The sequence below is a fragment of the Natrix helvetica genome (assembly GCF_964273705.1).
Source record: "Natrix helvetica genome assembly, chromosome: 13".
Classification (NCBI taxonomy): domain Eukaryota; kingdom Metazoa; phylum Chordata; class Lepidosauria; order Squamata; family Natricidae; genus Natrix; species Natrix helvetica.
In genome coordinates this window covers 16,519,349-16,542,784 of record NC_138557.1, presented here as the reverse complement: position 1 = coordinate 16,542,784, position 23,436 = coordinate 16,519,349, and the positions used below count along the sequence as shown (strand labels likewise).

Genomic DNA, 23,436 nt, shown 5'->3' with positions numbered 1-23,436 from the left:
GTGGCTTTTCTGTCTTCAGGACTGGCCCACAGATTTCCACTGCTCTCCTCTCCTCTGCCTTCTGGCATCAGGGACTGGACACTGGAGCCAGCTGTTCCTCCTCTCCCTCAACAGCCACCTCCAGACCTGGGGGGCTGTTGACTCTCCATCTGAGGGCTGACGGACGGTCCAATCTCCCCCTCTGTCTCTTTCAATGATCGCTCCATTCCCTCTTCCCCCTCAGGTTGCCTTGATGCTGACCCTAACTCCCACGCCGCCGCCTCTGATTTGGTTGCTGGAGGGGCCGGTGGCTGACAGGCCATAACATCTACTTATCAGTTGATGTTGTTGCCGCTGCCTTCACAAGGCTTCTCCCACTCAGCCAAAGGAGGCTTCTTGTAAGCAGACAATGAAAGGATTTGGGAGTCTTGAACTGGGTGTCAACTGTCATCCCCTTCAGATGCGCTGCAGGCTTCCCCTTCGCTCTGAGGCCATAGGCTTGGACTGCTGATTGAGCCCGTGTCTTGGCTGAGGAGCAGATTGTAAGTTGCTCGCAGTAGCAAACAGACTCTGCTGCCCTCCTAATGCTGCTCTTTCCTGGCCAGATCTGAACTCTCAGCCTAGCCCTTCCCTCCTCCTGAGGCCCTTGGCTCCTTCCGACAGGCCTGAAAAGGAGGGGGGTCTGCTCTTCTTGGGCCCCTCTTGGATGTCTCCTCCGAGGCTTATCGAGCCTTTGGATCCACCATCTGTCTTCCATCTCAGGAAGGAAGGAACCCAAACGCCACTGCCAGGATATTAACATTTCTGCTGCCGCCAGATTCGCTGCCTCGTCTCCCGCTTGCCAGAGAGGGTTTGGCTGGAGGAGGCTGGGGAAGATAAACAGCCATTGTGCATTCTCCGCTTTTGCTTAGAACCGGCTGTTTCATTAAGCCAAAGCCTTCAGGGCCGGAGGCTGCCAATTCCTCCGTGTTCTTGGTGTTAATGAAAAAGAGATTCCAGGAGCAGATCGTTATTCTTTGAACGGGGGGGCAGCATATGCACTTAATTGCTTTGATGCTGCGGACTCGTAGATATTTCCTCCGCAGTAAGACTTTTGGCTTCTTATCTCTTGCTGGGGACGGGGGTCTGCTCAGGCAGGGCTCCTTTGAGGAGGCAGAGGGCTCTCCCCCTACTCTGCTCCCCATCAAAAAACACTAAAGCTCCAACCGTGGTTCATAGAATTGCTGTCTTCTTTTGACTTTGCTCCATGCTATGAACAAACCTCGAGGATGTATTATACAGCAAATTGGACTTATTTTAGCATTGGGCAAACCCAGAATTTCTGTCTTCATCTTATTCTTCTAGATCAGTGGTTCTCAACCTTCCCAATGCCGCAACCCTTTAATACAGTTCCTCATGTTGTGGTGACCCCCAAACATTAAATTTTTTTCGTTGCTACTCTATAACTGTACTTTTGCTACTATTATGAATTGTAATGTAGATATTGATATTGGAAGACTGCGATCATATCACTCTTAAGTCCTTCTTTTCTTTTTTTAAAAAAATAGTTTTAAATTTTATTTACAAACATGTAAAATACACATACACAAAACTTAGACGTACACCACATTTGCACAATACAATACGAACAGGAGCTTCCTGTTCTTTCTAATAGCAATTGCCAATCGATATCGCTTACCTTATATTGTTTCTCCTTCTATTATATTTCATTTGTGTTTCACCATTCTTAACCCTCTTATCTTACTCCTCTGTCTGCTATATTGGCTGATTACCTCTAGTAAGTTTAAACCACTTGGATACATATATATGTGTTAATTCTCCTTAATTATTATTTTTCGGCTTTGTTGTCTTCCTTCATTGATCCTTGTTTCTTTCCTCCACCTACCTATACCATTTATCCCATATCTGGTAGTATTCTGTTTCTTCTTTTCCCTGGATTTCTTTTGTTAATTTGTCCATTTCAGCACAGTCCATAACCTTTCTTATTATTTCATCTTCGCTTGGAATTAATTTGTTTTTCCATTTCTGAGCAAAGGCAATCTTTGCCACCATAATTATATGTAATATTAAATACTGAATTTCTTTTTTATATTTCACAGTTATTATTCCTAATAAAAAAACTTCAGGTTTCCATTCTATTTTATTACCTTTAGCCACTTTTTGATCCTTTTCCAAAAAAAATTAGCCTCCTCACAGGTCCACCATAAGTGGCAGTATGTTCCATAATACAATTCACATTTCCAGCATTTTGGGGAGGTATTTGTTGAGATTTTAGCTAACCTTGTTGGTGCCAGGTACCATCTGTAGAACATTTTGTACTGATTTTCCTTATATGCAACTGATAGTGTCATTTTTAAGTTTGTTCCCCAAATTGTTTCCCATTTATCCAATTCAATATTGTAGCCAAAGTTCTGTGCCCATTTTATTATTTGTTCTTTCACGATTTCCTCTTCCATTTTATGCTTCAGGAGAAATTTATATATTTTCCCTATCATCTTTCTATCCGAGCTGTGAATTATTTTATCCAATTTGTGTGGTTCTGTTTCGATGTCATATATTTTAGTATCATTATTGTGTTTAGTTTTGATTTGCAAGTAGATTAGCCAGTCAACTTTCATGTTTTGTTCTGTCAATTCTTCAATTGTTTTTAAATTTCCCTGTCCGTCAGTTATGTCTCTGTATCTTAGCATTTTATTCATATCTATAAAATTTGGATGGATCGTCCTTTCTGTTGGTGATAGCCAATTCGGAATTTTCACATAGTGGATTTTTTTTAATTTTGAGCCAGTTTTGCAATAACGCTCTTCTAATTAAATGTTTTTGAAAATATTTGTGTGTTTTATTTTTATCATCCCATAGGAATGTATGCCAACCTGCTTGCAAATCATGGCCTTCTAAGGTCAAAATTCTTTTATTCTTTAGCTCTATCCAATCTTTCACCCATGTTATTGTTACTGCTAATGAGTATAATTCCCAATTTGGTAATGCTAAACCTTGCTATCTTGCATTGACTTTAGTTTAATCCTCGCTTTTCATCCTCTCCAAATGAACCTAGCAGTTATTTTGTTTAATTCTTGAAAGAAAGTTTTACCCGGGTTAATAGGTGCGGCTGGCCACAAGAATAAGATTCTTGGTAAAATATTCATTTTGACTGCAGCTATACGTCCCATTAGTGATAGCTGAATATTTTTCCAGCTTTCTAAATCTTTCTTTATTTGTGTCACTAGTTTATTATAATTATTGTCCTTAATTGTGGAACATTTTGCAGACACCCAGATCCCCAAGTATTTCACTTTCTTAGTTATTTGCATTCTAGTTGCTAATTCCAGTTCCTCTTCTTGCTTTTTTGTCATATTCTTGGTTATCATTTTTGTTTTGCCTTTATTGATTTTTAATCCTGCCACTTCGCCATATTCTTCTAATTTTTAAATTAATTTTGGACTGGATTCTAATGGATCTTCTAGAACAAATACTAAGTCATCGGCATAAGCTTGGGCCTTATATTCTTCCTTTTTGAGTCTCAAACCTTTTATTCCCTGGTCCTTCCTAATTTCATTTAATAAAATTTCCAGGGTTAATAAAAACAGCAAAGGAGAGGGGGGGCACCCCTGTCTGACTCCCTTTTTTATTTTGATCTTCTCTGTTAGTTCTCCGTTCATCAGAACTTTGGCTGTCTGACTGTTATAAATTTTTTCTATCATTTTTGTAAATTTTCCTCCGAATTCATCGTGTCTAATAGTGTTATTAGGAATTCTATGAAAAATACTGCACATGGGAAGAAGAACAAGGAAGTAAAGAGGACCTAGAAAGTAGAAGTCAAGAGGAAGAAACATCAGAAGACAAGGAAAGAAGAACAGAGGCAAGAAAGAGAGAGAGCAGAAAGGGAAGGTGTGAGAGGGAAAAGTCAGATACAAACCAGAAGCAACAAAAAACACCCCATCTAAAGATGGACCAGGAAATAAAAATTATTTAGATAAACTTGAATGGACTGAACACACCAAAAAAAGAACCGCAGGTGTTTAATAAACTTAAGAAACTGAAGGTAGATACAACCTGTATACAGGAAGTGCATATTAAAAGGGAACATAGGAATTTACTGGAAAACAAAAAACTAGGGAAATTATAGATAGCACTGGCAGATTAAAAAAAGAGGGATAGCAACCTATATAAAGGAAAAAATAAACTCCAAAGCAGTCTACACTGATGAAGAAGGTAGGATGCTAATGATTGAATTAGAGACAACAGAAAAACATATTATTAATAGTCATATATGCACCAAATCAGAAACAAGAGGAACTCTATAGGAAATTACACAACAAAATAAATGAATATGAAAATATTTGCTTAATTGGGGATTATAATGCAATAGTGGATTAAAAAATGGACTATGAAAGCAAAAAGAAAAATAAAACAAAAAAATACATTACCCAAATCCTTTTTTGAGATGGCAATGGAATATAAATTACATGATATTTCGAGAGAATGGCACAAAACAAGAAAACAATATACGAACCCCCACCAGTCCCTATCAAGAATTGACATGGCTTGGATTTCATCTGGTCTATGTAATCAATTAGACAAAATTGAAATTGAAGCAAATGAGTGGGCAGATCATAATGCAATAAAATTAAGATGGAAAGGTCAAAGAAGAAGAAAAAGATGGATGATGAATTCAAATATTGTAAATGAAATAGAATACACTCAAATGCTGGAGAAAGAATTAAAACTATTTTTTAGAATAAATAAAAAAGAAGACACCTCAATTCAAAATCTCTGGGACACTCTGAAAGCATACACAAGAGGCTTCACGATTGCCTACATAGTGAGAAAAACTAGAAAACAAAAAGAGTAACAAGAATGTATGCAAAAAGAACTTATGGAAGCCGAAGCTGAACTACAGAAAGACCCAAAGAATAAAATTAAAAAAGAAAAAAGAGAGATGATAAAACATAAGATCAACTTAATAACTCAAAAGGAATTAGCACAGAAAATTAAAGCGGCCAGACAAAATTACTTTGAACGAGCCAACAAACCTGGACGATGGCTGGCATACAGACTGAAAAATGAAAGAAAAAAAAGGATAATATACCAATTAAAAGATGATGAGGGAAGAATTCAATACAAAGTGGAAGAAAGGAAGCATATTATTCATAAATACTTCGCAAAACTATACGCGCAAGATAGCATAGAGGAAATCAAGATACAACATTATTTAAACACAGAAAAGATAACACCAATCTCAAAGGAACAAAGGGAGGCAATAAACAGGCCAATAACGTTAGCCAAAGTGGAATTAGTCCTGAAAAACCAGAAAAATAATAAAACCCCAGGTCCAGACAGAATACCAGTGGAGCTATACAAATATAATAAAATAATATCGGAAGAACTAGGAGTGGAAATGTTTAACAAAGTCTTAGGAAAAGCCAAGATGCCTGAATCATGGAAGGAAGCAATAATATCACTAATCCCGAAAGAAGAAACCAATCTACAAGAAATTCAAAACTACAGACCAATTTCATTACTAAATTCCGATTATAAAATATTTGCAGCAATTATGGCAGGAAGAATTAAACAGGTTTTAAATGAACGAATACACCCGGACCAAAACGGATTTTTACCTCACAGACACATTAAAAATAATACGAGAGTCATGCTAGACATAATAGAATATTACGAGGCGCATTCAGAAAAACAAATGATACGGGTTTTCCTTGATGCACAAAAAGCATTTGACAACGTAATTTGGAAATTAAGTCCTTCTTTTCATTCAATCAGACATACCCAGTTCCTGCAACTGTTCTTCATATGTTTGAGCTGCCAGTCCCCTAATCCTCTTGGTTGCTCTTCTTTGCACTTTTTCTAGACTAGACTCTCCACATCTTTTTTTATAGAGGCAGCCAACATCTTGTCTGCTCCTAAATTTTGGGTCCTTAACTAAGTTGCCTGCAGCTGCATTCACAAACTTGCTTACCCTGCCTGAATGGATCTTCAACCTGGTTTGGGGTTGTTTGCAGGAGTGCTCTTAACCTTGGTGGTGGTGGTGGTAAGCTTAACCTTAATTTATTGGGCAAACGTCGTGCATTGTTTATTTTTATTTTTATTTTAAAAAAAATATTTTCTCTTTCAAGTTCATTCACAAATATACACTCTTATAATTACCATTAATTATATCATTAATCATTTATCGTTATTTTCTTACAAATATATAGAATGCAGTTTGAGTCATTTTCTTGCCACCCCATTTTATTTTGCAACAACCCTGCTCCTTCTATCTTCTCTACCCCTCTTCTCTGCCTTCTTTCCTCCTTTCCTTCCTCCCTTCTTCTTCCCCTCTTTCCTCCCCTCCTCCTCTCTTCTCCTCCCTCTTACCATCTCTCCTACTCTTAATTCCCCTTCCTTACTTCCTCTGCTTTTACCCTTTCAGTTAAAAATGTAATTTTTATTCATTTTTTAATGTTGTGCACAAGCGCAGATTGTTTTAAATGAAAATGTGCACGCATGCGGAGGGCGATTTTTTTTTTTTTTACTACTGAACTGGTAGTAATGTTGGCCGGAACCCACCCCTGAATCCCAGGTTGCATAAACAGAGAGAGAATCAAGATAACATGAAGTGTTAGTGCCACTTTACAAAGCCTTAGTAAGACCATGCAGAGAAGAGCAACAAAAATGATTAGTGGGCTGGAGGCTAAAACATATGAAGAATGGTTGCAGGAATTGGGTATAACTAGTATAACGAAAAGAAGGATTAGGGCAGACGTGATAGCAGTCTTCCAATATTTGAGGGCTTTTACAAAGGCAAGGGCGTCAAACTAATTTACAAAGCACTAAAAAGGAAGACAAGAAACAATGGGTGGAAACTAACCAAATAGAGAAGCAACCTAGAACAAAGGAGAAAATTTCTAATGATTAAAGCAAGCAGCCAATGGAACAGAAGTTGCCTCCAGAGGTTGTAGGTGTTCCATCACAGGAGGCTTTCAAAAAGAGACTGGACAGCCATTTGTCTGAAATGGTATAGGGTCTCCTGCAGAGGGTTGGGCTAGAAGACCTCCAAGGTCCCTTCCAACTTCTTTGTTCTATGTTCTGGTTCCCTTTCAACAATCCCCCTCTTGGAATGCCAGCAGGGTTTGCGTAGAACTTCTGAAAGTGTGAGTTTCTATGTGTTCAAATGATACGTAGCTGAGGGGTTGTATGCACGGACCAGCAGCCCTTCCAGTTCTAATCCTAATTTTTTAAATGATGGTTAACTGGTCGATTCGCCAGTTGAGGATGATGGCTAGAAACAAATTTCCCCAGTGCTGCAAAATCCCCAGTGCTGGGAATTTTAAATGTAAGATTACGAGCAGTTTCCTGAAATTTCTGTTTTCCTTGGGCATCTCATTTAACTTTGCAGCATCTGGCCTAACGCTGGGGCTGCTTGCGAGATGTCTGGCAGTTCCTCCCACGTGCCGGATTGAGCTTTGCAACACCAAGACAATGGGGGTGCAGGATCAGATGGTTTTCTGGGTACCAATCTTAGGGGCTCCCTGATTTACTGAGATGAGGCAGCTGAAGCAACACCTGGAGCACCAGTGGTTTCAGGATTCAAGAGTGAACATGATGGAGCTCTATGACCTCATCCTCCGACTTAAATTGGGGTGACAAGAGCTACAAAACACCATCACTTTCCATGTTGTATATCAGCAGAATATTTTTCAGCAACCAGCTAAACCATAACCATCTGGGCCGGAAGAGTTTTTGTCCACTTCAGAGTAGGAAGTTCTAGGAGCCTCATCCATTCGAGATTGTATTGTTACGATGGGCTTTCCTTGGTGTTGCTGTTGAAGACTACATGAAAGCTGCAATTTAACCAAAAATCCAGTCTGCCTGATCCTCCCTAAGAGCCACTTTATCCAGATAACCCCAGTCTTCTGGATCTTCCATTAGTTACAGGTAGTCCTCCCTTAAGGACCATTCGTGCAGCAGTGCTCGTAATGGAGTAGGTAATGGGATGTGTCTAAGAAGGGGAAGTGATATGACACACTACAGTAACACAGCAGGTTCTCCAGGGAGAATGGAGCACCTTCCAAAGACAGGGTGAGACGACAGACAGCACACACTGGAGTTGAATCATGGGAAGAGGAAGAGATTTAGGATAGCCACTCTCTAAAATCTACCAGGGTTCATCCATTAGATCACAGTCACTTAGGTTGGTCTGGCACGATTCTCTCTTTATTTATAGTTAGCAAGTAAACAAGTGAACTTTGGCTGGATTGTGTGATGTCGTTCTTGGGCTGACAGAATATGAGAACAACCTTGGAAGAGGGAGGTAGAGGTATTGCCTAAGCCTGTGATGGCCAACCTATGCCATGGAGACATTTGTTAGGGCACACGAGGCGTTGCCCTGTCAGCTTCAGCGCCATGCGCGTGCTGGCCAGCTGACTTCAGCCTTCTTTTTCGGTTGTTTTTCGCCCTCCGCAAACCGGAAGTTCGGGAATAGACCCACATAGCTTCCATCCTACAACATTTAATATTATTAAGCAACATCATCTGCCTATCCCAGGTCCATAGGAAGAAGTCTATTCCCAAACTTCCAGGTTGCCCATAGGGCCGTTTTTTGCCCTCTGGAGCCTTCAGGGAAGCCTCCTGAAGCCTCCGGAGGGCCTCCAGGGAGGGTGGGGGAAACTGTTTTCACCCTCCCCAGAAAGCTCCTAGAAAGCCCCTGGAGCCTGGGGAGGGCAAAAAACAGGTCCATCACACACCAAAAGCAGGAGGGGTCGTGTGCACATAGCATTATGGGTGTGGGCAGGCCCGCACACAACCCCCCTGTGCTCCCCCTCTTTTGGCGATGGGAAAAAGATTAGCCATCACTGGCCTAAGCAATGAGCAGGGAGAGGAGGTTGCAACTAAGTAACAGGCAGAGAAAAAAACCTTAGAAAAGATCCATCTTAACTATTCAGACGGTAAAAATTGATGGTGGGAGATTTGTACTTTCAGACTTGCAAGACTCTGTTAGTGTAGCCCGGCCTATAATAAAGGAGAATTACAGATGATCCTCAACTTAATGATAATGGAGCCAAAAATTTCCATCATACGTCATAACGGTCATAAGTCTGGATTTTATGACTTTATTAATGGCAGTCTTTAAGTGCATGGCTCAGTCATTAAGCAAATCAATGTACTTCTAAAGGCATTTTTTGCCAAAAACTGGCCTTAAGGATCAGAAACCCACAAAACAGGTTGTAAATTGCAATTGTGTGACGGCCGAATGCTGCAAACCAGTTGCCAAGTGCCTGAAATGCAGTCATGTATGTGTGCATGTGGGGTGGGGGGCCGCACTGGTGGCTCTGGGACAATGGTGGGTTTCAAAAAATTTTAGAACCTCTTCTGTAGGTGTGGCCTGCTTTGTGGGAGTGGCTTGCCGGCCATGTGACTGGGTGGGAGTAGCTTGGCAGTCATGTGACTGGGTGGGGGTGGCCAACATGTAAAATGTGGTGAAACTCACTTAACAATGCTCTTGCTTAGTAACCAAAATGTTGGCTCAGAAACTCTGGCATTTGAAGCAAGCAAGTCTTAAAGCTTTCAAGTTAAAAGACCTTTGCACCCCTAAACCTTTAAAAAAAAAACAGGGGTGTTCAAACTTGACAGCTTTAAGACTTGTGGACTTCAACTCCCAGAATTCCTCCTCCAGTCATGTTGGCTCAGAAACTCTGGCATTTGAAGCACGCAAGTCTTAAAGCTGTCAAATTACAAGACCCTTGCACCCCTAACTCTTTAGAAAAAAACCCCAGGGGTGTTCAAACTTGTCAGCTTTAAGACTTGTGGACGTCAACTCCCAGAATTCATCCTCTCGCTCTTCATCTTGATGATGTGCGGACGGGCGGGGGAAGGGAGCTGGAACCGGTTCTAAACGGCACTGTAGATTTGTGGAAACTTTTCTATAGAAGAGGTTAGAACAGGCAGGAACCCACCCCTGCTCTGGGGTTGATGGAAAGACTCAGGGGCAGCAGCCGCCAGCTGAAACTGCTGAAGGCGCCAAGCCCCTATTCAGCCCCAGTGCTCTGGCAGCGCCAACAATGAATACCACCTTGAACCTCACACCATAGCCAGCTCCCCTGACACCACACCACAAAGCTCCCACCGCCCCTCCTTCTCTGGCTGACTTTCACCATCTTCTTCCTCCCACTGCTGATCGTATACGCCTGGCCCGTCCCTATGAGAGTAGCTTCTGGCCACTCTGCGCCTTTTCCCAAGGCCATGTGCACATGTCCTCTCCAACTCATGGCAATCTCCAGTTCTCTGAGGTTTCCAAAGGAGACCTGATCCTGTGGGATTCAATGAATGACAGAAATTGGAATTACCTTGATTTCTGTCACTAAGTGATGTGGTCAGGAGATGTTGTGTCTTATGGTCACATTGTTTAGTGACAGAAATGCTGGTCCCAATTACTGCCGTTTCCCAGGCGGTAGCTGTATTAGAGGTTTCAGAGTACAATTGACAATGCTGGTTTCGACTGATTAAGCATCTCTTTTGGACTTAATTTGCCCTCCTCTGCAGCCTGTCCAAGAGAAGCTGTTTGGGCTCCCTCTGAGGGATGAGAGAGAAAGAGAGGGAGAGGGAGGGAGGGAGAGGGTCAGATTACGGTATATTGTAGAAAATAAGGGATTTGGGGGTTGTTATCCTGGTGCTCTCATTCTGAAAGATGACAAATGAACCATGTTCTCTTCCTTTTCCCAAGCTCATGACCAAGCATCCAGCTAAGCGGTTGGGGTGCGGCCCGGAAGGAGAACGGGATATCAAGGAGCATGCCTTTTTCCGATACATTGATTGGGACAAACTCGAGCAGAAAGAAATCCAGCCTCCCTTCAAGCCCAAAGCTGTAAGTTCCTTTCTTTTCTTTCTCCGTTCTCTTTTATAGCCCCGGAGCAGTATACCTCTTTCCGGATACTCGTAATAAGATATTTTCTTTCTTAGAAAAGGGATATGTTGTTTAGGATTATGAACTAATTTGGAGGAAGGCAGGGTTTACGCATGACAATTCCGTTATGCAATTCCCTTGCTTCCTTGAAAGAACCACACAGCAATTCAAAATTATTGTTTTTAGTTGTAATTTTTCTGGGTTATGTTGTTTATAATCAGTTTGTGCAATCTTCTTGCATGGGCTGTAATCTACTGTTTCTTCTGCCTCTTTCCACAATCTGTACTTTGAATCATTTGCTGATTTTATTCCGTTCTGGCCTTAATTTGAATAGCTTGCTCTTGAGCAGCCAAAATCAAGCCTTTGTTTTCTTATTTTAATGTTCTAGTGGTAAGACATTCCCAGGTTTTATCTTTATCCCCTTTTCCCTCAATTTATTTGAGAAATATATAAACTTGTATGCCTTTTGACTCTCATCCTATTGGACCGGGATGCCTTGCGCACAGTCACTCATGCGCTGGTGACGTCTCGCCTGGACTACTGTAACGCTCTCTACATGGGGCTTCCCTTGAAATGCACTCGTAGACTACAGTTGGTCCAGAACGCGGCCGCGCGGGTGATTATTGGGAGTACAAGGTACTCCCATGTGACACCTCTCCTGCGCGAGCTGCACTGGCTCCCTGTGGTCTACCGGGTGCGTTTCAAGGTTTTGATAACGATCTTTAAAGCGCTCCATGGCTCAGGACCTAGCTACTTGCGGGATCGCATCCTGCCCCATACATCCCTGAGACCAATTCGCTCGCACAGAGAAGGACTCCTCCAGGTGCCGTCCACCAGACAATGTCGGGGGGCGGCGTCTAGGAGTAGAGCCTTCTCTGTCGCGGGCCCAGCCCTGTGGAATGACCTTCCCCCGGATATTAGGATTACCTCCGACCTCCGCGCCTTCCGGATAAAGCTCAAGACGCACCTATTTCAAGTAGCTGGCCTGGCTCAACCATAGTTCGCGCACACTGCTCCTGACGGGTTTTTTAATTTTTGGTGACTTTTAGACTTTTATAAGGGGATTTTAAATTATGTTTTAATTTGTCTTTTTATCTTCATACCTCCTCCATGTACACGTGTTTGTTTATTCTTTGTGTGTATTGTCTTTTTCGTTTTTATGTGTTTTATTGTACGCCGCCCCGAGTCCTTCGGGAGAGGGTGCGGCTTAGAAATAAATTTATTATTATTATTATTATTAAGAACTCTGCGAAGCTAATATTCACTCACCCACATTCCTAGTTCACAGAGCAAGGAAACTGACGGACTTTCATGCAGGTCTGAATATTTTGCTCCCTATGAGCTTCCTCTCACATCTACCATGAACAGTGTGCTGTGATATGCTGGGAACCAGAAGGCACAGCAAACAGATTCTTGTGCAGTAGCAGCAGCAGAATGCTTTCCTTGGCTCTCAGATAGATGATCTTTAGAGATTCATCTTCCCCTTTTTCTTGGCATCAGGGAGAATGGCATCAGAGGGGCCAGTTATACATTCCTTCTTCCCAGACAAGGAATTTTTATGATTGCATCATCGCAACTACCCAGCTGGACCTAATTTAAGACTACCTGACTTCTTCTTGGCAAATCTGCTGCTTTGCCAAAATTTTAATTACCAAATCAGTCAGTCTGACGCATCCCCTTATCTCCCTATATAGTCCTTGGGATTTGATATCCTTGGATTAGATTGCTGATTTAACACATGTCAAAATCCTGGATATTCTACTACTTTTCATTGACCTTTTCATGAAGGTCATCTCATCTCTTGTAGGGGCCTCCCTTCCATAGCAGAGATCGGCCAGTTGTCCCACAGTTAGCTTTTCTGACCTGAAAGCATCCCAAACAATCTCATTTCCAACAGAGATTCAGCTCTGAGTTTGGAGAACTCTTTACCAACTTCTGAATGTTATCGTCCTTAGCACATCAACATAAGCCAATGGTAAACTAGAGAAGATAAATGCTACCCCAAGCAATGCCTTTGTAGTTATATGAAGTACTAAGGTTTGAGGTGACTGCTGCCTGCAGTCTCCTCCTGTTTCCCTGGGATGAGAAGCAAGGAATTCCTTTTCCTTTAGGACAGCAGTTCCCAGCAGAGGGGGAGAGGAACCAGGCCAGGGTGCACATGTGCATTAACAGCTCCACTAGCTCAAGAGAGAAGAGGAGCCATTGGGGTGCACTTTCATGCTCCTTCAGGCTTCTCTGCACCCAAAGCTTTTGCAAAAAGATGGAAGGCCTGAAGCAGTGTGAGATTGTTCCCCCGAACCCTTTCATCCGTTGGCATAGAGAAGGGGAAACCTTTGGAGGCATGCTCTCATGCTCCTTCAGATTCACCGAGGCTGCCCAACACTTCAAAGCAGATCATGTGTCCTGCACAGGCAGCCTCAGTGAGTCAGCAAAGCTGAGCAGGGCACACTCATCCCATTCAGCCTCTGCTCTCACTGGTCTGCTTTTGGACATTGGGAAGGTTGGCTTGGCATCCCGACTGGGTGGGGGGAGAGGGGAACTGGACTGCATGAGTGGCAGCCTGATGTGCACATGTGCGCGCTCAGCTCCACTCACACGAGAGAAGAAAAGCCTTTGGGGCACTGATTGCACGAGTGGAGCTGCATGTGCATGTATGCATGCATTGGCCTACCTCTCATCTGGCCTGGCTCCAAATAGGCCATGGCTGGTAGTGAGATTGGGGACTCCTGCTTTAGGATGAGTAGATGGGCAGAGGGAGAAGAGGAGAATTCTTCAGGTTTGAGAGAAAACTCCTGGCTAGGAGAAAGGGAATGGAAAAGAAGGAAGAAGTGGGGATAGACTTGGTGGAAAGTGGTGGAAAACCATTTATTATTTATTTATTTTATTTTATTAAATTTGTTAGCCGCTCCCTCTCCACAGAGGGACTCGGGGCGGCGTACAATAAATAAAACACATATTATAAAAATTACACATTGTACACATTGTACAGAGGAGGTATTCTGACTAGGTCAGAAGCAAACAGCCTGTAATGAGACATAGAAGAAAACTATCCCTCTGATTGAGAGAATAAATTCAAACACTGTGTAGAAGGGAGAAAACGTGCAAAAATTAAACTTTAATTTCACTGTAAATATCACTTCCATCTCATGTACAACAGTTACTGGAGTTCTTTGTAAGCTTTTCCCCCCCAATAAATCTATTGATTTGTGTTTGGAATTCCTCCCTGTGCTTGCTTTGAGTAGGAGTGTTGTGGAGAGAACCCTGAAATCTCTCCTTGAGCTCTCACTTTTTGAACTTGCCTGCCGACATTCTGTTAGTTCTCTCCTTTATTCCTTTTTCCGGAGAAATTGGAGTTTTTATATTCCTTCTACAGTCTTTGCAGCAGCCTCTGCTTACTCAGCAGGAAGCAATAATTCAGCCAAACACAATGAGAAATCAGCCGCTATTCAGGACATTCGCTCTTTGTTGCACATGGACTCTCGGAATAGAACGTTCTCTGGTGGCTCCCTTCGGTTTCTTGTCTCTCCCTCCTAGTGGAAATTATTGAATGGATTGGGGGATGGGGGAGGCCAAAGGAGGAAAATGTGTTGTGAAGTTACAACACAAACTGTGTCCTTCTTGTGTCCGGTTCAGGACACAATTATGAATGAACAGGGTTTATATCATTATATTGCAATATACATGTTCATTTTATTCATCAAACTTATGGTGATAAGGGAGCTAGATAAGGTATGTTTCTGATATGTACCCTGGCTTTGCCTCATTGTGGTGTTAGATACAGCTGTGTCCTCTGCCAAAGGACACACTCCAAGGTTCTCCATTTAGGGTTAACTTAAAGAGAAGTCCCAAATAGTATCATCTGTCCAAGGAGAGCCACCTTGTCTAAATCCAACTGTGAGTTTTATACTATTGAAATGTATCCATGTTACCTTTATTTTGGATTTAAGTTGTAGTCTGTTCAGTCCAAACTATTTTCATCTGTCAACCTAAAAGTCTTTCGACTTCCCTGGAAACTACAGATAGAAAATAAGAGTTGAGCGGAGTATTGTCCATGCATTGATGGAATGTCCATCTAAGCTACCCAGTGAGTAGCCCAGTAGTCCACTTAAAGTGTACACTGAGCAAGAGAGGAACTTTGTAGCATCCCATTAAATGGTAACCATGAGAAGGAAGAGGACTGTCCCTTCAGCACTTTCTAAGATGGATATTCCAGGTAGGTGAGACTACCTCATGACTCCAGAAAGATGGTCTAGAACAGGGGTGTCAAACTCTTGGCCCACGGACCAAGTGTGTCACATGCTGGCCATGCCCACCCCCGGTTTAGCAAAGGGGGAAAAAGTTGTGATACATCACGTGATCACAACGTGATGTCACGAGTTTGACTCCCATGGCCCTAGAATGATACTCTGGTAGAATTAAAAATTCTTTCAAGCAAATCATAAGCCCATGAGTAGATGAATTCTAGCCAGGTCCGTTCTTTATGGTATATTCTACCAAAGGGAAGTTGAAAGAACCTCCTTCCAAGGTTATTGTGTCCTGTTTGTCAGGGTTCCAAGTAAGACCCCCAACGAAAGAAGACTCCAAGACTTGAGTTTCCTCAAAGTTCCATTTTATTAGCGATGTCATATTGGTACATCTGGAAAAACCCGAATCTGAAAGCGTCCAGGTTTTCCCCACCCAAAAGAAAGTTCAAGTCCCTGCCCAACACCCACATGTCCATCACATGGTCCAATCAGGCACTGTCCCCAACTGGAGAGGCCTCCCAGTCACCTCATTGCAGCTGCAGGGCAAGATGTCCTTGACTCTCTGAGAAAGGAATGTTATTTTGACTATATCCCACTCCATATAATCCCCCCTCCCAGTTTTCCACCGCAATAAATGTGGCAGGCCTGAAGGCCAAATGCAAAAGATGGCTTCCAAGCCTGACACTGTTGCTCTGCAATGTTCTCCATTCTTTACCCCTCCCCCTTTGACTTTTCCTCTTCCTTGTCCATCTCCTATGTCTATTTCTACTTTGGACTCTCTTACTCTTTTATTTCGCTCTTCCGTGTTCCTGGAACTAAACCTCAACCAGCTCAATATGTTTAACCGCCAATAGTGATTGCCCCAACCAGACCAGGCTAGTTTGCAGTTTGGGTGTTAAGGAGAAGAGAATGAAAAGAAGGGATCTGCTCTGGCAGGACTGCAGCTGTCGGGAAAGACTGGGGCTCCACTCCAGGCAGGTTGCTCTTGGCCTGGTGGTGTTTTTCAACCCCCGGTGGGAAAAAAATAGTGGCAGGGGTCACTTTTTGGTTTTACAGATTTTTAAACACATCTTTGGGATTGAAAGCAAATTCTGACCGCTTGAAATAAAACGACTATTTTCTGAGCTCGATATCAGCAGCTGTAAATAAATGCAAGTCAATTTTCCCCTAGCTATAAATACTGGAGGTGATTCTTTAGTGAGCCGTAAAAAATAAATCTCCTCCTTCTAGGGGGTTATTCTGGAGCTTGGTGTGGACATTAATGTGGCACTGAGAGTGACAGTTTTATTTCCAGGCATTTCTGCTAATTGTGATATTTATAGGGGACAGAAATCTTTGCTTCTGCTTGAAAAGGATGTAATTTTGCTCCTTAAAGAGAGGTCAGTTTGGAAAGGAAGCAGCCTAGAGCCACTTTGCATCCTCCCTAAATATCTCCCTGCTTTTTCTGGTTAAAAAGCAACTACATTGTTTTGCCACTTCTGTTTATATGCCAAGACTGAGTTTTGCTGGTAGGAACTTCTGAACCTTTCATTGAAGAAAGAGCAGTTGTTACTTCTCATTCACAAAAGAGACAAGCTCTGAGTTACCTTCTGCAGAGATCCAGAACTACCATCTTATTAATCAAATACTGTATTTTTCAGAGTGTAAGACGCACCTTTCCCCCCCCCTCAAAAGTGGGTGAAAATCTGGGTGCATCTTATTCACTGAATACAGCATTTTGGGGGCCCCAAAACCCTACCCCTTTCACAAAAAATGGATGTGCAGAGGGTTTGGTAGGCCTGCAAAGTGCTCCTGGGGGCTGGGGAGGGCAAAAATGAGCAAACAATGAGCCTTTTTTTTGCCCAGTTTTACAAAAAACCCAACCCAGCCCCTAGGAGCACTTTACAAGCTTCCCAAAGCATATGTATGCCCATTTGTGCAAAAAACAGGACCATTTTTACAAAAAATGGACCATCTTTTACTCGTTTTTGCCCCCCCCAGCCCCCAGGAGCACTTTGCAGGCCTCTCAAACTCTCTGCATGCTCCGTTTTTCACAAAAAACAAGGCATGCAGAGGGTTTGGGAGGCCTGCAGTGCAAAAACCTTTTTTAAAAAGTTAACCTCTTCAAAATCTTGGTGCATCTTATACTCTGATGCGTCTTATAGTCTGAAAAATACGGCATGCGTTTTGTGGAGGTCATTCAGGAAATGGTGCCAAGGGAAAACTGACAGCCCTCTCAACTCTGCACATGAAAGACTCCTTGTCAGACTCGCCCCGGCCTGGTCCCTGGAAAAGAAAGACCCTCGACTCCATTTGGTTGAAGGGGTAGGTTCTTTTACTAAGGACTACTGGTTGCAGTAAAAGCAAGCTAGAATTAAGAGTTCCCGTGCAAAGTTACAAAGTTTTTCCCCTTTGTGACCCCTCCCTCCCTTTGACTAGTCCATCAGTGTCCAGTAGCATCCTGGGGCAATGTTTTGGGAACCACTTTGATGTCAGGCGTGTCTTGAAACAGCTTCGCATTCTTTCCCAGGCCAGGTGTCCTTGAGGTTTAGCCTGGTTTTCACACGTCTGGTTTCTGTCAGTGTCAGTCTCTCACCTGTTTGCCTCTTTCTTCTTCCTCCTGCACTTCTTCCCCGAATGACTGTGCTTCTCCCCCACCCCCATTTATGGCAGGATGGCAGCAAGCCTAGCAAAGCATAGCGAAGATGTCAGATCTGACACTCCTTTTCAAAGCTCCTAATAGTTTCCATGGATCAGTCTAATCACGGCAGATCACTTGGTCAGACACAAAGGAAGAAGCTGCACCTTCTGATAGAACATAGAATAACAGAGTTGGAAGGGACCTTGGAGGTCTTCTAGTCCAACCCCCAGCTTCAGCAGCAGACCCTACCAGGAGTGTCCAAACTTGGGAACTTTAAGACTTGTGGACTTCAACTCCCAGAATTCTGGCTGGGGAATTCTGGGAATTGAAGTCCACAAGTCTTAAAGTTCCCAGGTTTGGACACCCCTGCCCTAGACCATTTCAGACAAATGGTTGTCCTGTCTCATTTTGAAAGCCACCAGTGATGGAGCACCCACAACCTCTGGAAGCAAGCAGTTCCATGGGTTGATTGCGCTCACCATTAGGAAATTTCTCCTTTCCTGGGCTTCCAGGATAATGACCACCCAGGAGCTCAGAATCCTGGATTAGATTTGCTGTGACCTGGCAGAAATCAGGAGGTTGTGAGTTCAATCCTCAGTAGAGGCAGATGTAGGGTCTCCTGTTTGGACAGAGGGTTGGACTAGATGACCTGCAAGGTCCCTTCCAACTCTGTTAATCCGTTAACTATCCAGAGGGTCGTTTTTTGTGTGCATTCTGACAACTACATTTTTCGCATTTGAGGACACAGCAGCCCTTATATTTTGCAGCTTCATTTCATGCTAATTCCTTCAGAAAATGCTTCTTTATCCCACTCCTGCCCCCAAATCTTCAATTATTCTTTGGCTGGAGTTTAGAACAAGACACAAAAATATGCCCGGTTCACCAACACCTGAGACAGTTCTTGAGCAGCAGGAAGGGGCGAGTTAGGTCCAGAACAATAAATAATCAGGTAGCCTAGGATATAAATGCAAACGAAATAAGCCATTATTTCAATAACTAAAATATTATTCCATTTCAGCTTAACAAAATCCATATTTAAGGCATCACATCGAGATATTTTTTATCTTGTGAAGTATTATCGTTTTTGAAAGTGAAATTAAACACTTTGAGCCAAGCGCTACTCAAGCCCAATTCTCGAGCAAAATGGCACAACTGGAATTTTTAAAAAATTACCAGTGGAAAAGGTTACACTGACTGACACCAGTGGTGGGTTCCTACTGGTTTGGACCAGTTCGGCTGAACCGGTAGTGGTTTGGCGGCCTGGGTCGCTGGAACCGGCAGCAACCTAGGTCAGCCACGCCCCCGAACTGATTGTCCGGGCAACACTGTAGGAGCCGCCATCTTGTTTTTTGCTTCTGCGCATGCGCAGAGCGATTTTTATTGCATTACACATGCGCACACAGCATGCACCAAGCGTTCGCGCAGTGTGCCCATGAGCAAACCAGCAGTAGTGACTGCCAGAACGCATCCCTGACTGGCACCATCTGACCAGTTTCCTCCATACTGGGAATCATCCAACATGGTACCAAGTCTTATTGCATAGGCTTGAATCCAATTTCATACTTAATGATTCTGCATTAGCTGTAGGAACTTGAATGGAAAAGAAAGCATCCTCTGCCCCAGAAAGCAACTTCCAACTTTCACAATTGCCTTGGCTGGCCAAGGCTTCTCACTCTGCATTGTCTTTTATGGCAAACAGGACTGAGTTTTCCTTCTCCAACGTCTTACTAACAAGAGGCCAACAGAACGCTCACTTACCCTCTGCTCCTGGGGAGCCATCCCCTCTCCCTGCTCCACTGGTCTGCCAATCTGCCAAGCCAGAACGATTAGGTAATTCTGGACTAGAAGACCTCCAAGGTCCCTTCCAACTCTATTATTCTGTTATATCTCTTTAAATCTGTTGCTAAATATCAGGCATGCCTCATTTAAAATCCAAGAAAGAAAATTCCCAACTCCATTTAATTAGAGAATAAGGTACTTTTACTGGACATGAAATGAAAACAGCAAAAGTGAAGCAAGATCTGAAGCCAAAAAATGCCAACTTGTACATATCAAACATTTACCCAACTTCCTCCCCCCAGTTACCCCAACACAATGTCCAATCTCCAACTCTCAAAGGTGTCATGTGGAGCACATCTTCAAGTGGCCTCATTCAGTTGGTATGCAGAGACAGTTGGCCTTGACCAAACCCAAACACCAGCCATCAGCATGCACAGAAGATGGTGAGAACAAACCTCCCTTCTTGAGATATTCTCCATCAGCACCTCCCCCACCCCCCAATACCTTGAGCCCCCACCCTCCCCATTACTATACCAGGCAATAGCAAGAATGCAAAATATAGGCTGAAATCTATCTTGATAGCTATCTAACTATCATCCATGTATACGGCTGCCCATCTTGTGCAAAGTGAGTCTGAGCAGTGACCAGGAAGAGACAGTTCCTCAGGGAACCAGTTCTATGCCAGTAGAGCTTTAAAGGTCAAGAGCAGCCCAACCTTCAATGGACCCAGAAGCAAACTGGCAGCCTCTCTGAAAGCTAATCTGGCTTGGATTTGGTTAGCCCTTAGATGGCAAAGCACCAGCGTCAGATCTCAGGGCTGTAGGCTGAAACGGAAAGCATCATTGTGGGGGAGAGCTCTTCCGCCATCCCATCCTTCCTTCCTTCCTGCCCTCTTCCATGGGCCTCTCCTGGCCTCTTTGAGGGAGATGGGGATGGGAGTGACAAATGGGGAGGCTTCTTTTGCCCTTTTCTGAAGCTGGGAAGGCTGTTCTTTAAAAGTATACGTGCACCATTGCCTTCCTGTAGCATCACAGCTTCCTGGTTGCCTTGGAGATCAAAGCAGCAGGTCAGACTGGTTGAATCCGTTCCAGGACTGGACCACCAAAATCTGACCGCCTCTCACACGTCGCAAAACAAGGGAGCCCAGTTCCAGGCTGTCTGATTGCCTCCAATCTCGAATACAAATGAACCTGATGTAATTATCCCTGCGTTCCTCAAAATGTACATCAGGAGAGGGGAGAGGTTTAACTCAGCTCCCTGTGCACTTAAAAATAGAATCCTTCCAGCTTCTTTCCTGACTTGGTTGGTTTCCATGGCTGGTGGCTTTCGACACACACCTCCGCCTTTCTCCGTGGCTCTGGTGACTGGTGGGGCCACCCAGGAGCCAAAGATGACTCCCTACCCCTGGGTAAACCGTGGGGGTGGCTGGGTGTTGCATTTTTCTCAGGCAAATCTCCAACAGAAAGGGGGGCAAGCAGTGAGTCCCTTATCAGTCCTACTGGTCATAAGGGGCTTAGAGATCACATCATAGAGTCATGATGGTGAACTTATGGCACGTATGCCAGAGGTGGCCTCTCTGTGGGCACGCACGCCATCACCAGCTGCTCTTCTGGTTTCCAGCCGCACTCGCACACCAACCAGCTGGTCTTCGCATGTGCTGCAGTGCTGGAGACCCAAAGACCAGCTGGCCTGCACCCATGCATGTGCCACCCACCTGGTGCTTGGGTTTCCAGGGCTTCAGCAGGCGCAAAGACCAGTATGCGTACCAGAAACCCGAAGACCAGGTGCATGCGCACCGCCCATCTGGTCTTTGGGTTTCCCGGCGCACTGGCACACATGCACGCACACACCACCGTGCATTCTGATTTGGGCCCTTGGTGCTGAAAAGGTTTGCCATCTCTGTCCTAGAGACAGAGGTGCCCGTTCCTTCTCTCTGGCTGGGATAGGAGAGATTAGTGTTTTCTGGGACTAGCATTTTGAGCACGGGGGTCTTTTGTTTCATATAGAAGAGCAGCTTTTTCCAAAGACTATGCTAAAAGAAGAACAGTTTAAAAATAACAAGAGAGGGAGGCATAGAGAGCTACATTATAATGTAAATCGTTTTACGTAGTCAATAATTAAAGACTTTTTAATGCAGTTTGTCTTCCGAAGGCAAGTGCGCCCAATTCAACGGGGCTATGAGTTTTTCAGGGCCAAACGGGGGGGCAGGTGTGATGCTTGGCTCCTCCTGCACCTGGGGAAGTGTGGGGACTCCTCCTCCCTTGCCAATCGTAGCCGCTTCCTGCTGCCTTTGGGTCGCTGCAACACTGAGCACAATGAAAGACCGAAGAATGCGCAAAAGAATTTCCCTGCATTGTGTTGGCAGTTCTGACAACCTTCTTCTTTTGTCACCCCACACTGGAGAGGCCGACAGAAGGAACGTAGTGGCTGGAAGAATGCCTTGGCTGGCAGTTTTGCCTCAGCACCATCTGGCCTATATGTTCTCTGGCAGACGATCCGAATAGGCAGGCCTTCCTGTTGCGCAGAAGATGTGTGTGTGTACACAGATGTTCCCCTTCCAGGCTTTTCTGCTAAAAACAGGGTCAAGGAAAAGCCAATAACCATCGCCAGAAGGAAACCCAGGAAACTTTGATGTAGAATCCTTGGTGCCCTCTGAGCTTGGTGGCTTTCTTGCAGACGTTTCATTACCCAACTAGGTAACATCATCAGTGCTAGAACAGAGGGGGAGTTACAGAGCAAAGGAGGAGGACTGTGGGGTCCTTGGTGCTCTTGGAGCTTGGTGGTTTTCTTGCAGATGTTTCATTACCCAACTAGCTAACATCATCAGTGATAGAAGGGAGCAGGGGAGGAGGAGGAGAGGAGGAGGACAAGGAAGAAAAGGACTGTGGGGTCCTTGGTGCCCTCTGAGCTTGGTGGCTTTCTTGCAGATGTTTCATTACCCAACTAGCTAACATCATCAGTGCTAGAACAGAGGGGGAGTTACAGAGCAGAGGAGGAGGACTGTGGGGTCCTTGATGCTCTCTGAGCTTGGTGGTTTTCTTGCAGACGTTTCATTACCCAACTAGGCAACATCATCAGGGCTACTGGGGAGTGGTGTTTGCTCTCTGTTGTAACAACCCATCCAGACAAAAAAAAAATCAAACAGTAAACAACATCCTTATCAAGCAACCACTGAGAACGCTAATCAACACCAACAGGACAAGTCAGTTGTAAATAAACGGAGAGGCAACCCCATTCCCTTCTCGCATTGATGATGTTACTTAGATGGATAATGAGATGTCTGCAAGCAAACCACTGAGCTCAGAGGGCACTAAGAACCCTAAAGCTCATCTCTGAACTGCAAATAGTCTCTTTTGTTGGTGCTGGAGTTGCCATCCTGTGTCTTGAAGAAAGACAAAGTAGCATCTCTGGACACCAGACTCTGCTCATCATCATGAGCACTAAAAACGCTGTATTTGAATTTGGAAATATGCCTTAGATCAGTGTTTCTCAACCTTGGCCACTTGAAGATGTCCCGACTTCAACTCCCAGAATTCCCCAGCCAGCAAATCCGGACATCTTCAAGTGGCCAAGGTTGAAAAACCCTGATGAGGTTATCTGCTTCTCTCTATTGAAGATGTTCTATTTCTGAAAGAGAAGGGGGGGGGGGAGGAAGGAAGGAAGGAAATTAGGCTGTCCAGAAAATGTGGTAAGAAATCACCATAATATGGGGGAGGGGGGGCAGAATGTTGTGTTTCTTGGTTCTGTTCCTGCCACTCCCCCCGCCCCCTTCCATGCCCCCTTCTTTGCCTTCTTATCATTGGTTGTTCTTGGAGCTGCTTCCTTCAAAGGAGATCCCAGAAGGGAGTCCCTGAATGGGGACTGGCTGGGCTGGGCGATAGCAAGGAGGCTGGTGGCGGTGACTGTATTGCAGGATTGTG

At 44.0% G+C, this 23,436-nt stretch overlaps 1 protein-coding gene across 2 annotated transcripts in view; it reads left to right on the top strand.

Moving 5' to 3' along the window:
- The window catches only part of PRKCB (protein kinase C beta), a 236,150-nt gene that overhangs the window by 201,166 nt on the left and 11,548 nt on the right, over positions 1-23,436 (top strand). For both annotated transcript variants that reach the window (XM_081965393.1, XM_081965392.1), the window contains exon 16: positions 10,694-10,834. In XM_081965393.1, the coding sequence (XP_081821519.1) occupies positions 10,694-10,834 (141 nt within the window). The remainder of the gene's footprint in view (positions 1-10,693; positions 10,835-23,436) is intronic.